The sequence below is a fragment of the Syngnathoides biaculeatus genome, chromosome 3, assembly GCF_019802595.1.
Source record: "Syngnathoides biaculeatus isolate LvHL_M chromosome 3, ASM1980259v1, whole genome shotgun sequence".
In the NCBI taxonomy this organism is placed as follows: domain Eukaryota; kingdom Metazoa; phylum Chordata; class Actinopteri; order Syngnathiformes; family Syngnathidae; genus Syngnathoides; species Syngnathoides biaculeatus.
This window is the reverse complement of record NC_084642.1, coordinates 38,999,282-39,015,328: the sequence shown is the minus strand read 5'-3', so window position 1 is coordinate 39,015,328 and position 16,047 is coordinate 38,999,282. Positions and strand designations below refer to the sequence as shown.

Below are 16,047 nucleotides of genomic sequence, written 5' to 3'. Positions count from 1 at the left end.
TTAGTCCATCTTCTAATTGTTCCTCAGCTCCCTGCTTTCACTGCAGATCACAATATTATTTGCGAACATCATGGTCCAACGGGATTCCTTTCTAACCTCATCTGTCAGCCTATCCTTTACCACAGCAAACAGGAAGGGGCTCAGAGCTGATCCCTTATCCAGTCCCACCTCCAACTTATATTCTTCTGTCCTACAGCAGACCTCAACTCTGTTCTGCTGCCCTCATACATGTCCTGTACTATCTATTCTATTCTCCGCCACACCAGACCTATGCATGCAGTACCACAGTTCCTGTTTTGGTACTCTTGTTTTAGGCTTTCTCTTTCCCATAATTTCATTTTGTGGCTCTTCAACTGTATTCCTCGTTGTGCAAATTGCTTTGTTCTTTAAAATGCGAACCAGCACACTTTTCCTCCATTATTCAGGCATCTTCTCGCCCGTTGGTATTCTGTTGAATACGTTGGTCAAAAACTCTACAGTCACTTTCTTCCATACCTCCACAGATATGTCATCAGGACCAACTGCCTTTCCATTTTTCATTCTCATTCGTTTCTAACTTACCAATTATTGCCACTTCCTAGTCAATCACACTTGTCTCTTCTACTCTTCTGTCATTCATCAACTTCTCAAAGTATTCTTTCCATCTATTTAGCACTTTTCTGGCACCAGTCAACACATTACCATCTCTATCTTTAATCACCCTTACATTCTGCACATCCTTCCCATCTCTATCCCTCTGTCTGGCCATCTGGAGAGATGCTTTTCTACTTTCATGTCCAACCTGCTGTACATATCATATGCTTCTTGTTTAGCTTTTCGCCACCTCTAACTCTGCCCATCACATCTCAATGTATTCACCTCTCTTCAGTGTCCCACTTCTTTGCTATCCTGTTTCCTTGTATGACTTGTATTTTGGGGTTCCACCACCAAGTCTCTTTCTCCCCTTTCCTACCAGAAGACACACCAAGTACTATCCCGGCTGTCTTTCTGATCACCTTGGCTGTAGTAGTCCAGTCTTCCGTGAGCTCCTCCTGTCCATTGAGAGCCTGTCTCACCTCTTTCTGAAAGGCCCCACAACATTCTAACTTTCTCAGCTTCCATCACATGGTTCTCAGCTCTACCTTTGACTTCTTAATCTTCCTACCCACTGCCATCCTATGCTATTGAGTTACTCAATCCCCTTCCAGTACCATTCTATGCTTCGAGCTACTCAATCCCCTACCACTACCTTACACTCAGTAACTTTCAGATTTCATCGTCTGCACAAAATATAATCCACCTGCGTGCTTGTACCTCCGCTCTTGTTGGTCATTCTATGGTCTTGCCTCTTCTAAAGAAAATTCACTTTTTTTCCATTTCCATCCTTTTTGCAAAGTCCACCACCATCTGTCCCTCAAAGTCCCTTTCCTGGATGCTGTACTTATTCATTTCATTGGCCCCGTTTGCTTCAATAACACGTTTATTACAATCTGCACTTTATCAAAACTCTCCCTCTTGTCTGGAAAGTTTAGAACTACTTCATCTAGTACCTTCCAGAGTTTTTTTCAACTCTAGGTCACATCCTTACCTGTAGGGCTTAGTCGCTAATTACATAATACGACGGGCGTTCCTTAAAGATTTCCCATGACGTACTTTCGGTTAAGGTAGGAAGTTGAAATTGCACACGGACATTACCTTACACCTCTATAGGTCACATGGTAATTTGCAGCTCTGATACATAATTCGTTTCTTATTTTCAGGTGCTGAAGTAAAAGTAAAGTAGAGTAGAGCAAGTTGAGTACAGAACAGTCATCAGGTTCCTGTATTTGAAAGGTCGCACACCGACGGAGGCATTTGATGAGATGAAAAGTTTATGGGGAAGATGCCCCATCATGAGGTTGTCAAACACTGGCATCGTCGGTTCAAGTGTGGACTTCCATGCATGAAGTCATTTTTAAAAGGAAAGCGATTCAAAAACGATGAAAGCCTCATTTCTGAAGTCAAGGCATGGCTTCAGGCACAACCTGATGAGTTCTAAAGAAGAGGTCTCCAAAACTGCATAAAGCGATGGGAGAAGTGTGTCTCCCTTGCATGACCCTATGTAAAGACTAAGATTTGTGCCAAGATTAAATTCTCCTGGCTCATTGGAAGTAGGTCAGGGGAAATCTTTAATGAATGCCCCTTGTACATAACAACCCCAATTTTGGGTTTCAGCCCCATCACCCAATCTTTTTACCTTCTCACCCCATATACTCCATGGTTATTTAAACCCTGCTCCTAAACTTCTAGCCTTACTACCTTTCCACCTGTTCTCTTGGATGCACTTTATATCAACCTTTCTCCTAATTATCATGTCAACCAACTTCTGAGGTTTTCCTGTCATTGTCCCAACATTCAAAGACCCTACACTCACTTATATGCTCTGTGCATTCTTCTGGCGACGAATCCGCTTTCCTCCTCTTCTTTGTCTACAACCCACAGTAGCTGAATTTCCACCGACGCCCTGCAGGTTAAAAGTGCCGGGGGCGGGCGTTGTTAAGTCTACGCCCGATCCCGTATGGTATTCTTTAGATGAATGCAACCCTGTGCATTTATACTTTTTTGGGACTGGCCTACAGATTACACTGGCCTGTACCCCCATAGGGCTGCATTAATACTGGGCCATTACTGACTGGTGAAACCTTTGGGTGACTTAGAAGATTGGACTGGCTCGAGTAGGCGAGTGTCTGTGCGTAAGCAGTGGCCAACACAGCAGCATAGTGGCCGTGGGCCATCGTTATTGGACTTTGTAAATGGGATGCTAGAAAAGTAAAGGAAATTTATACAGCGTATTCCATACACAAGGTAACTCGGTGCTTTAAATGATTTAAAAGCAATTCAAAATATAGGGAAAAAAAACAGCTTCTAAACATTTAAAACAGGAAAAAAACAAGTATAATTTCTCATGTATAATGTACATCCATGTACCCCAAAGTTGACCACTAATTTCCAGAAAACCCTTCTATCAACATTCATTCATCATTTCAAAATTCATAGTTCTTTTATCCATCCATCCATCCGTTTTCTTGGCCGCTTTTCCTCACAAGGGTCGGGGGAGGGCTGCAGCCTATCCCAGGTGTCAATCGGCAGGAGGCGGGGTACGCCCTGAACTGCCTGCCAGCCAATCTCAGGGGACATAGAGACTCACAATCACCCCTAGGGGCAATTTAGACTGTCCAATTAATGTTGAATGTTTTTGGGATGTGGGAGGAAACGGCACTGCCTGGAGAAAACCCACCCAGGCACTGGGAGAACATGCATCCTCCACACAGGGAGAGCCGGGATTGAATCCGAGGCAAACGCTTTCCAGCTGTTCCACTGTGCTGCCCCAGTCCTATTATTTAGTAAATTAGAAAACACAGGTTGTGCTTATGTAGTTTTTCACTTTTTCAGTGTGCGAGTATTGTTGAGGTTCTTCGTGATGATTTCTGAATTGTTGCTGTGCATCCCCAATTATTGGTTAAAATTACATAGATTTTGTCTTCTGCGTTCCTACACTTTGATTTAGAGCTGTCGACCATCATTGTGCTCTTTCATGTTATAGGTTGCATCAGGACTGTCTTAAATTTTAGTAGGAGCATTACCATTTGTGACATTTTAATTTAGCTTTCCCAGGGGAAATTATCCAAAAGTTCATTAACCGTCTCAACATTCACAGTTTCTGAAACAGTTATGGTCTCCATAAAACTAGTGGCAGTATCATTTATGTACTTTATGTACTTTCTTCAATAGAGAAAAGGAAAACAAGTATCTGAACACCCTGCTATATTGCAATTTCTCCCACAGAAATCAGTCTGAAATATTCATCGTAGGTGCATGTCCATTGTGAGATAATCTTAAAAGAAAAATCCAGAAATCACCGTGTATGATTTTTTTTAATTTTTTTATTTTTAAATGATTTGTGTGATACAGCTGCAAAGAAGTATTTGAACACCCGTCTATCAGGGAGAATTTCTGACCTTCAAGTCCACCTCCACTGCACCTGTGTGAGGTTGTTAGCTGCATAAAGACAACTGTCCACCCCATGCAATTAGTAAGACTCAAACTTGTAACATGGCCAAGACCAAAGAGCTGCCCAAAGACACCAGAGACAAAATTGTACAACTCCACAGAGCTGGAAAGCGCTATGGAGAAATTGCCAAGCAGCTTAGTGAAAGAAGGTCCACTGTTGGAGCAATCATTAGAAAATGGAAGAAGCTAAACATCACGGTCAATCTCAGTCGGAGTGGACCCCCCATGCAAGATATCACCTCGTGGGGTCTCAATGATCCTTAGAAAGGTGAGGAATCAGCCCATGACTACGTGACAGGACTTGGTCAATGACCTGAAAAGATCTGGGGCCACCGTGTCCAATGTGACTGGTCGTACAATAAGACGTCAAAGTTTGAAATCCTGCATGGCGTGGAAGGTTCCCTTGCTTTAAACCATCACATGTCAATGCCCGTCTTAAGTTTGCCAATGACCATTTGGATGAGACAGAGGAGTCATTGGAGAAGGTTTTGTGGTAAGATGACACCAAAATAGAAGCTTTTGGTTATAATTCTACTGACCGTGTTTGGAGGAAGACGACTGAGTTCCATCCCAAGAACACCATCCCTTCTGTGAAGCATGGGGGGGTGGTAGCATCATGCTTTGGGGGTGTTTTACTGCACTGTATTAAGGAGAGGATTACCGCGGCCATGTATTGTGAGATTTTGGGGAACAACCTATTTCCCTCAGTCAGAGCATTGAAGATGGGTCGTGGCCGCGTCTTTCAACATGAAAATGACCTGAACCACACAGCCAGGAAAGCCAAGGTGAGCTGAAACTCCGTGTTTCTTAATGACAGGTCAGAATCCTGTCTGATCTAGAGAAGATCTCTGTAGTGCGTGCAAACCTGGTGAACAACTACAGGAGACATTTATAACAACCTCTATAATGTGTCTTTTGCACTGATCGCACGTGAAGGATCCTTTTATGGACTCGCTTCTCTGGAACAGCCTCCATAAACTTTGCTTCGACCGTTTTAAGGTGCTGAGTCAAGGCCTTTCTCCACTTTGAGCGGTTTTCTGCCAGGCTCTCTGAGGTCTCTGTTCCCGTTGGTGACCTTCTGGTCCCGCTTGACGATGCTGCACTAGCGTAGCTGCGGTTGTCCTGTATCTCTGGCCCCAGGAACGAAGCCGTATAAGATGTCTTTGGGGATGTAACTATCTTGCATTCGGTAGATGTGCCCAAGCCATCTGAGTCGGCGCTGTCGGAGCAGTGTACATGCTGGGTATACCGCTACGCGACAGGAGCTCGGTGTTGGTCACCTTGTCCTGCCAGGAGATACCTCGGATGCGGCGGTGCCATTTCCTCTCTTGCCTGGTGTGCACGATCCATTTTTCGCTGCTGCAGAGCATCGTTATCATTGCGCAGACGTGGTACACCCTCATCCTGTTCTTGACTGACAGCTTGGGGTTTTCCCACACACAAGACATGAGGCAAACAAGTGTTGCGACTGCCTTCCCGATCCTCTTGTCAATTTCCACATCTAGGGAGAAGTAGTCGCTGATGGTTGAGCTGAGGTAGATGAAATCATGGACCACATCGAGCTTGTAGTCTGCTATAAAAATGGTTGGCTGTATCTCAGTTCCTTGTCAGAGGACGCTGGTTTTCTTGAGGCTAATTGTTAGTCCGAATTCCTTGCAGACCTGGGAGAAACAATCCGTCGGACTGGAGTTCACACTGAGTGTGGGTTACTACTGCAGAGTCATCGGCAAACAGTCTGTTTTTCTTGAGTCAGTGACGTCCTGTTGGTTGTTAGAAAGGTCAGAATTGTCCGTACAATCCAGCTTCCCAGTCTTGGAGTTGGGCTCGCTTAATGCTTTGATTTATGATGCTGTGGTTGCAAATTGCCTGTCGTATTTCTTCTAATGCACAGGCACCCAATGAGGAAATCATACCGTGGTGCAATGGCACCTTACTGGCTGGGGGCAACCCATCTTGAGATGGGCAGTAACTGTCCAGTGGAATTAGAAAATCCTTCCTACTGACGAGAACGACCCCTGGCGCCATGCTGTATGGCAATGGAGCAATGACTTATAATTGGTAACTTACGTTCCCTGTGCTTTGAGGTTTGAGGCAAAGCAGGAGTGTCCTCTCTAGGTGAGTGTGGTGTGGTGTGTGGTGGTGGTGGATGTCAGCCTGGGTGGGGTATAGAATGGAAGACAAGTTCCCCATGCAGCAAGTCCTTCCTCTTCGGTACACTGACGGGACCAGAAAAACAACTAAGTTGCTACAATTTGAGACCAGTGTTGTCGCAGGAACTGCCAGAACGGAGCTGAAAACATCTGCGAACTGGCTTGGGGACTCCGACTCAGGATTTCACCTCGAGGTTTACTCCTGAGGCCTTTTCCATGGGTAAATGTGACAGCAAGGCCACAAGGTTTGAAATTGGGGTTTTCCTTCCCCTGGACTCGTGGAGGGCGGGAACGTCCAGTTTAACTTTCAGGTTCACGCAGCCTATGGCAGTCAGAGACAGCTTCAATGATGGGATCAGTGATGGCTTCCGGTGAGAACCAGGCTCACGCAACCCGCTGCATTAAAAATATGATTAACAAGGAAGGAAGACAAGAGGAACTTTTAACTCGTCAGGTGAATGCAAGATGTCTCACAAGCTCTAGCCCATTCTGCCCACATCCCTGTGAACCCTCTTTTTTTTTTTTTTTTTTTTTTCCCTTCAGGCGATCTGCAACGTAATAAACACAGCAAATGTGATCAACAAAGCAACCGTAAGCAACTGTGACAAGCAAAGCAAACGCGAGTCCTGGCATGTCCTCCACTGGCTCGTGTTGAGCGCTGAACGTGCCAGATGGACCCCATGAATATCCTCTCCGTATCACCTTTGTGAAGTCATCCACTGTAGCATGCAGACAGCATGTTCCAGCTACACTTTTGCAATGTTGTTTACAGTAGAGCGCTGGTTCACATGCATTGTGCCTTTGTTTCATCATATTGTTCAAGCATATTAAGCCTAGCAAAAGAGCAAATATGAGAAGTTTAGGTACAATTAATCCAACATTAACCCGTACAAGTCCAAAGGACTTGCCCGTTGCCCAAACAGCAATTATACCACAATAGCTTTGCCTCTATCAGCTGTTCCTCACAAGATTTGTGAAAGTGCAGAGTAACCAGAAGAGTTGTCCCAACAGCCAAGGACCACCTGTCGTAAAATTACAAAATACTTTTGGCACAAGGAAAACAGTGAGTCAGCATGTCCTGTGTGCATGCTCATCACGCAAGACGACATTCTCACAGTTTTGCAGGTACAGCAGAGTAGTCCCCTTGTCCATAGAAAGTACATTGGCTGACGTGAGCCTGAGAATTGATGGCTTGTTTGGATTAGCCACTATCCTTTCTCAGATACCTGCATGTTTGGCCCGCTTCTTTTTCCACACCGCGCGCGATGCAGGGGTGCGGCAGAGATCTTGTAGGCACCCAGACTTTTGAGGATTTTTTTTTTCTTTAGCTTATACTATTCAGTAATCAGCAGTCACATATAGGCTAGCTTTTGCCAAATCAATTTCTGAAAAAAAAAAAAAAAAAACAAACAAAAAAAACCCCTCATGCTTTTTGTGAAAATGGACAGAACAATGACTTGGAGACATAGATTTGCTTCTAAGTTCAAAGACATGAACAGAAAACAGTGAGAAAGAACCTTTGACAAAAATGTGTAACTGAACAGAGTTTACAAAAAAAATTGCATGGACTTTTTATATGCAGCTTTTTACGGAGGGGGGGGGCTGTCCATCGTTTGTGTGTACATTCATGGCCAACTACAAACTTGCATCTTAAAAATTCTTTGGGGGTCACATAAACAACTGCATGCAAGGAGATGTTACATGTATTACACCACATTGCTGTTGCCTCTGCACACAGACTAAACACATACTTACTGGTCTTTTTGCTTGTAGGTTTCATGTGCTCAGTTACCCACTTTTCTATCAAGCCTGCATTTTGGGTCAGTATTATAAAGGGGCCTTGGTCCCTCAACTCCACACCCGTACTTTTGTCTGAACTCTTCATTACCTTGCCCATAAAATCCACCAAGGTTTTAACCCTCTTCTTGACTCTTATAAGGAATAGTTCCTAATGTCTTTTGTTCTTGTTAGTTTGTTGTTCTTTGTTCTGAATGTCGTACCAGGGCGACACCGACTACCGGAGAAAAATTCGTTGTGTGTTGTTTCACACTTGGCCATTAAAGCTGATTCTGATTCTAATGTGAAACTGAATAAAATTCCTTTTTGGAAAAAAACATTAGCTGTATTTTTCTGACCTTTAGCTCACTGCGCATGTGCAAACAATGACACTGACTACAGCAAAACAGGCTAGTCAGCAAGTTACCCCACTATTTTAAGCTCTCGCTTATCAAACATGGGTATGGATGCTTGAGCAAAGAAGAACACAAACGTATCACTTTCATACGGAATGGCAGGCAGACTTTTTTTTCCACAGTCATTTTTGAACTGCGTTTGCCTCATCTGCCATTGTAGTGAAATGTGGAGTGACATTTTCGAACTGTTCATGGGAAATATGACACCGACATTCTGCCAAAAAGCGAGCTGAGAATGAGAAAAGTGAACGAGCTAATATCCCAATTGGGCACACAGCAGTCACTTTTCCACACATCAGAGTTCAACAGCGAAAGCCGCCATTCGTTCCATCATTCGTTAAGTCCTTCCAAGACGGAGAGATGGTCAAAGACGCAGAGCTGACTCATTGGTCCGACCTTTTAAAAATAAGGTGGAAATAGTATCCTCAAAAAAAGCTCTACCGCTGTCAAGGAGTACAGTCACACGGCGCTGTGAAGCCATGGCAGGTGTGTGGAAGGACATTGGAGCTTGTGAGTGTTTCTCTCTGAAGTTAGACGAATCTACTGACATCAGTGACACAGCCCAAGTAGGCATTTTAATTCGTGTGGTGTTTAGTGATCATCAACGTGAACTTAGTTACAAAAAGGATTCTTATCTATGTTGTGTTGTGCAATATTGGCTCATGCAGTTATGCAAGGCACACAAACATACACACATACATACACAAAGAATCCTCAATTTACTTTGAAATAAATATGTTTTGCATTTTTGTAGTGGGTAGATCTTTGTGACTTGGTCATTCTATTTCATTATTGGTCATTCTATAAAGAGGAAAAAAATCGATCGCGAGAGGCTGGCTGTTTGAAAAGTAGATCTTTGGGTAAAAAAGTCTGGGTACCCCTGGTTTTGGGCTTCTAAAACAATTATTGTAATAGCAGGCTCAATGTAAACGGGCCTTGTCTTGCAGCTATTTATTTCAGACCTGGGGGGAATCCATATCAAAGAGTAAAGAAAAAAAAAATGAATACATAAGGAAATTATCTTCTCTGAATACAGGGAGGCTAATTTAGATTTTAAATGGCAATGTGATGTCCCAATTTAATTATTTTCCTGAACTGAAAAAGATGACTTTCTCTGGATGTTTTTTTTTGTGCGAAAATAACAATTTTATGAGAAAATAAAGATACAAAAGAAAACACCTCAATCAGAATTTCATCGTTATTATAGAATGACGAGCTGTTGTCCTCTTCCCTTTTCCCTCCTTAGTTTAGGCTAATGAGCATTTAGATTCATTTCAATGGGAAACATTAACTCAGTTTCTGAACTTTTCAAAAACAAACTGGGTCACTGAAAGATACAAACATACACGGAATTCATAACCGCAGGTTCTACTGTATGTTTAAATATACAGCTAGGTTTAGTTACCATACTAAGGTAATGTTTTGTTGCTGTTGTGGTTCTTTTAGATGCTGGAATAGACACTACAGTGTCTGAGCCAGAGCAACAAGGTCACCCTTCAACACCTGCCCAAACCTTGCGGCTGTTACATCTTTCTGGACAGGAAACATTTGCACAACAGAGCTTATCCCAGTAAGTCAAATTATAATTACCGTATTTTGTGGACGACAAGCTGTTAGTTTTTTCTGCCGGTATCAACTTTTTGGTATATTTAATAATGGGGCTAAAATATATAAAAAAATGTGCTTGTGGTTCTAAGTTTAAAAGTACAACAAAAACTTGTTTGAATATAATATTTAAAACATGGTCGTTCCTTATAATGCACTTTGGTGTGGGCATGTGTGAATGGCTCCAATTTGTATAAGAACACTTTACCTTCACAGTGTGGATAAAAAGAATCTACCTCAAGCGCGCATTGAAGAAGAATCTACCTCAATTATGCGTCGAAGACAACTAAGCTACCTTGAGCGTGTGTAGAAGATGATGACTCAAGTTTTTGGTGCGCTCATAGCCAAACGGAAGCACAACACACATTAATGCGTAATACATATTTATTTTTATTTATTTAAAATCCTTCTAAAAAACTGGCGCATTGGAAAGTCATCCTTTTCTGAGGTTTGGTAGTATATCTTAAAAGCATGAAGCAGTGTGAAAGAATCAACTATCACCACTGGAGTTCGAAAGGCTGGACTGCTGTGTGAGAACATACAACTTCAGCAGTAACTCAAGATGAAAATTACATTGAGAGCAACAGAGAGACTGAAATCTGTGATGGAGGCTTCCTGACACTCAACTCCGATATTGAAGACGATCACTTTAGTGGTCTCAGTGAGGAGGAGGAATAGAAACAGACTTTTCTGTTGTGTTTGAGCCATTTTAATGCCGTGTTACAGTCAGTGTTTGGAAAAAAGATATGTATAAATAAACATTTTCAGTCTTTGTTTGTGAATATCTAATTTTACAACATACCGGCATGCACAGCAATGTCTGGTCTGCTGCGGGCAATGTATGGGGAAAAATCGCAACATAGAGTGGGTGCGGCTTATTATTCAGTGCTCTGTAGTCCTGAAAATGCGGTATATACACATTGAGTACAAACAATCAACACAGAGAGAAATTACCTGAAATTCTCATTTGCCCCCTAGAAGCTCTGTTGATTATGTTGCCACAACTCCAGGCAACTTTCCCTACACCCCTGACTTAACAACTGGAGCAGACAGCCAACGTGGTAGAAAAACATTTTTGGTTTAACATAAATTTTAAAAAAGGAATCCCAAATTATTTTGAGACAAACATTTGCTTTGTCAGGTGCTGTTGAACCCATGGATATCTGCCAGCCCCCAGAAGAGCAAGCTGGCCTAAAGGGACAAGTGCCAATGGAAACTGAGGCATCTTTGAAACTGCAACCACCCACCTCAACCCATGTCTCCCAGATCTCTCCTGGTTTTGTTATAGAGCAGCCGCTCTCTTTACCCTCTCAGCCAGAATTATCTAATGTATGTACCACATTTTTTCTGAGTTGTAACAGCCCATTATGTTACAGTATGTACTACATTTGTTGCTTTTCATCACTTAGTTCCCTTGCTGATGCATAAATTCAGCCTTTGTCTCTACTTTGTTGCATGCGACACTTACATTTGTAGGTCTACATCATCTAAGATTTGTATTTAAAAAAAATACTCATTTTATAATGCACAGTGCTCAATGTAAAATACTACAGAGAAAAACTTCTCTGGATTAAGATTTCTTACTATATTGCCTTGTACTCTACCAAATGTGCACCATAGCCGTTAAATATTTCCTTACATTGGTTTTGGGGATTTTTTTTCAGGATGTGTTTATCCCAACACAGAGTCAGGATGCTTCAAATCAATCAGATAAGACTGAATACATGTCTCGAGGGTCTCCTCGCCAGGAATTGGCTCCTGCTTTCACGTTGCCATTACAGCTCTCTGTGAACATGGACCTTAGTAACTTTGCCCAGAAGCTGTCTGAAGAGATCATAGAGGACACCCAAGCCACACAGATAGAAAAACTGGAAGAGCAGCCTTTAGTAGACACTACTGACTCTGTGTTTCAATGCCCTGATCAGAGTAGGTGCAACAGCACCTCCACGAAATCACAAAGTGCTACTAGTTCCAAAACTTGTAATGAGCCAATGCTTTTATTTAATGTACCTAACACAAATGCAAAAGGATTTGAGATTGATATTAAGGACCAAAGCCCTCCAAATGTTTTAGCTTGTTCTCAATCAAAGGTTGAATCTTCAGATATGATTGTCAACCCCTGTATGCCTGATAGTCCCTCAAACATTACAACCCACAGTGTAGACTCTCAGTCGATCACCCATATATCTCTTATGCAGGTGGCAAAGAGTGGCATGAATGCAGTAGCAAGTGTAGGGAGTCCTTCACAATCACCGTCACAGAACTCTGGAACCATTAATAGTCTGATGAGCAAAGTTGAAATTGATAAACTTGCAGATGAAAACGCTTCTGCCTCAGAGGAAAAGGATGTGGCGATGGAGGATGACAACACAGTGGGAGACAAGGCTTCAAGTACAGCTCTAGTCCAGTCTCAAAGTAAGCTGACCTCTTCAGGTGACGAGGGTGGAGTTGTAGACGAAAGCATTGTCAGAGTTGCAGAGAGCAACAGAGACTCACAGAATTCTCCCAAAATACCCTCACAACTTTTAAAAGGTAATGATCCCCATTCAAGCACAGGCAAAGTGTCATTTACTGTTGGCCATGAGCCCTTGGAACAAGAACCAGAGGAGTACAGAGCCAAGAGCTTCAGTGGTAGCTCAGGAGGTATGATGACCTTAAGAGTCAAAAGCTACTAAACCTGGTTAGAGAGTATGTGTCTGATGGGCTGATTCTTATGCTTATGTCCAGAGATGTCCTTCCATTTCACACTTCCAAAAGATGGGGAGCTCATTGGTCCAGTTGTTGGAGCAACGCCACCTCTAATTAACCAGCTGAAGGGGACACTTAGACACAGCACTCCCATTGGTGTGTTCCTCTGAAAGACAGTGGCAACCAAGTCATTTTTAAATATTAGGTAGAAATATTATTTTAAAGCCAAACATCATTGTTTCTTTATTTATCTAGAAACATTTAGTGAGAAGTCAGATGTTGCGATGAGTGTTAATGCTGATGTGGTGATGGAAGCCAAAGGCAATGCTCCAGAAGAATGTGGAGACAACTTATCAGAGAAGGGGGACAATAGGCTGAGTCTGAGAATGAGGTTTGTGACCCCCATTGAAGAGGAAAGCTCAGAACGCTTCAGTTTGCAGAGTAAGAGATGTTTGGCCTGCTGAGCATATTCTAACTAAATGGTTACCATGGAAGTGCTACATGCACATAGTACTTCCTCAGTAACAACTCTTTCCATGCAGAGCCAGGACTATCAGAGGAGGATGAATCTGTTGCCACGGTCACCACTGTTGCCAAGGAGGAAACAAGGTAAAATATTACATTCCTTATCTTTACATTCATTTCCAATTTTTTTCAGTTTTATGAATAGCCAAATGGGTTGTTATACCTTTGTGGGGGAAAAAAAACAACTTTTCTTCTGTACAAGCAGTCTGTCAGTGTTCAGTTGTGTCAGGCAAGTTCACAGACAACAGGAGGCAGAAGACGTAGACTGCCATGTTCCAGGAGGCAACCACATGCCCATTCGGTAAGCATCTTATCAATTTATTTATGAATTTGCCCGCTTGTCAAAGGAATTGTGACTGGTTTTATGGTCTACTCCAGATCACTTGAGTGGTTTCAGTGAGAAGGAGGAATAGAAACAGTTTATTTACTTGCCTACACTTATAGCGCTCAAAATAAGAAATTTTGGTACGCAGACACTGTATAACCACATAAAATCAGCTAAGATAATACTATCTAGCTTGTATTCTTCAGACTCTGAAAATCTAGTTAGAATAACAAAATTCAATCATGACTTCTACTTTGATACTCAATGTATCAGTATTATACTGCCCCCAAGAGGCCAAGATCTGCAGATCAGGTAAAAGGAAGAGTTTGCTACATGTGGTTAAAGCAAGTGGTGTTCCCACGGTATACTGAAAAATAAATAACTGAATTAAACTTTAAATTTTGAACTATAAAAGTGTATTTTCTGTTCATTGAATGTCATTGTTTTCAATTTTTTTTTTTAATTTTAACCTATTCAAATACAGAATATGCTTATGTTTAATTTATGCAGTGGTTACGTTGTAATTAATCCACCCATCCATTTTCTTAGCCGCTTATCCTCACAAGGCTTGTGGGATTGCTATAGCCGAGCCCAGCTGTCAATGGGCAGTAGCAGGGTAGACCCTAAACTGGTTGCCAGCCAATCACAAGGCACAATGAGACAAACAACCACACGCACAATCACCCCTAGCCGCACTTACGATCACACTGTCTATCTCCTGTTAAGCAGCTGCCATGTTATATAGAGCAGAGCAAAGGATTTCTTAATTGGAAGCAGTTGTTTGATAAATATATTCACAATTATACCTACACACACCTAGGGGCATTTTAGAGTGTCCAAATGATGTTGCATGTTTTTGGGATGTGGGAGGAAGCAGAGTGCCCAGAGAAAACCCAAGCAGGCACGGGGAGAACATGCAAACTCCACACAGGGAGGGCTCGGACTGAACCTCGGTCCTCTGAACTGTGAGGCCAACGCTTTCCAGCTGCGCCACCGTACCTGTTGCAATTTACAAATTTTATTGCCGTTATTAGTTATTTTTCAGGACGTCCCAATATAATTATTTAATTCAATTGTAATGGAATTTCATTTTTAACATTACTATATGTAACCTATTGGATATTAATAATTGGGTAATTTTTTTCTCACACTGACTGCACTGAACAGAATGAAAAGTGGAAAGACAGTTGGTCCCGATGACATACCAGTGGAGGTATGGAAGCAATTTGATGAGTTGGCTGTGGAGTTTTTGACCAACTTATTTTTTAGAATACTAGTGAGAGAGAAGATGCCCGAAGAATGGAGGAAAAGTTTGCTAGTCCCCATTTTTAAATACAAAGGCGATGTCCCGAACTGTGGAAACTACAGAGGAATAAAGATGATGAACCACACAATGAAGTTATGGGAAAGAGTAGTGGAGGCTAGACACAGGATGGAAGTAAGTATCTGCACCAGTATGGTTTCATGCCTAGAAACAGCACCACATATGCACTATTTGCATTGAGGCTGCTCGTGGAAAAGTACAGAGAAGGAGCTACATTGTATCTTTGTAGACCTAGATAAAGCCCATGACAGAGTAACAAGAGAGGAACTGTGTTAGAATAATACAGGACATGTATGAGGGCAGCAGAACAGTGATGAGGTGTGCTGTAGATGTGATAGAAGAATTTAAGGTGGAGGTGGGGCTGCATCAGGGTTCCGCGTTGAGCCCCTTCCTGTTTGTGGTAGTAATGGATTGGTTGACAGATGAGGTTAGACTGGATTCCCCTTGGACCATGATGTTCGCAGATGATATTGTGAGCTGCAGTGAAAGCAGGGAACAGGGGGAGGAACAGAAAGATGAAGGTATGCACTGGAAAGGAGAGGAATGAAGATTAGCCGAAGTAAAACAGAATATATGTGCGTGAATGACAGAGGCGGAGGAGAAAGAGTGAAGCTCCAGGGAGAGGATAGAGAAGGTGGACGACTTCAAATACTCGGGGTCAACAATCCAGAGCAATGGAGTGTGGTAAGGAAGTGAAGAAATGGGTCCAAGCGGGGTGGAACAGTGGGCGGAAGGTGTGTGGTGTTCTATGTGACAGAAGAGTATCCGCCAGGATGAAGGGGAAAGTTTATAAAACAGTGGTGAGGCCGGCCATGATGTACAGATTAGAGACTGTGGCTCTGAAGAAACAACAAGAAGCAGAACTTGAGGTAGCAGAAATGAAGATGTAGAGGTTCTCGCTTGGAAAGAGCAGGTTGGATAGGATTAGGAATGAGCTCATGAGAGGGACAGCCAAATTTGGATGTTTTGGAGACAAGGTTAGAGAGAGCAGGGTTCCATTGTTTGGACATGTTCAGAGGCCAGAGAGTGAGTATGTTGGTAGAAGGGTGCTGAGGATGGAGCTGCCAGGCAAAAGAGCGAGAGGAAGACCAAAGAAAAGGTTGATGGATGTTGTGAGGGAGGACATGAGGACAGTGAGTGTTAGACAGGAGGATGCACGGGATAGGCTTTGATGGGAAAAAGATGACACGCTGTGGCGACCCCTAACAG

General features: G+C 42.6%; 1 protein-coding gene across 6 annotated transcripts in view; it reads left to right on the top strand.

The window, feature by feature from the left end:
* The window catches only part of tp53bp1 (tumor protein p53 binding protein, 1), a 92,638-nt gene that overhangs the window by 36,675 nt on the left and 39,916 nt on the right, over nt 1-16,047 (top strand). For all 6 annotated transcript variants that reach the window (XM_061815760.1, XM_061815758.1, XM_061815757.1 and 3 more), the window contains 8 exons: nt 9,818-9,941; nt 10,955-11,037; nt 11,118-11,305; nt 11,641-12,619; nt 12,704-12,820; nt 12,920-13,105; nt 13,207-13,273; nt 13,395-13,490. In XM_061815760.1, the coding sequence (XP_061671744.1) occupies nt 9,818-9,941; nt 10,955-11,037; nt 11,118-11,305; nt 11,641-12,619; nt 12,704-12,820; nt 12,920-13,105; nt 13,207-13,273; nt 13,395-13,490 (1,840 nt within the window). The remainder of the gene's footprint in view (nt 1-9,817; nt 9,942-10,954; nt 11,038-11,117; nt 11,306-11,640; nt 12,620-12,703; nt 12,821-12,919; nt 13,106-13,206; nt 13,274-13,394; nt 13,491-16,047) is intronic.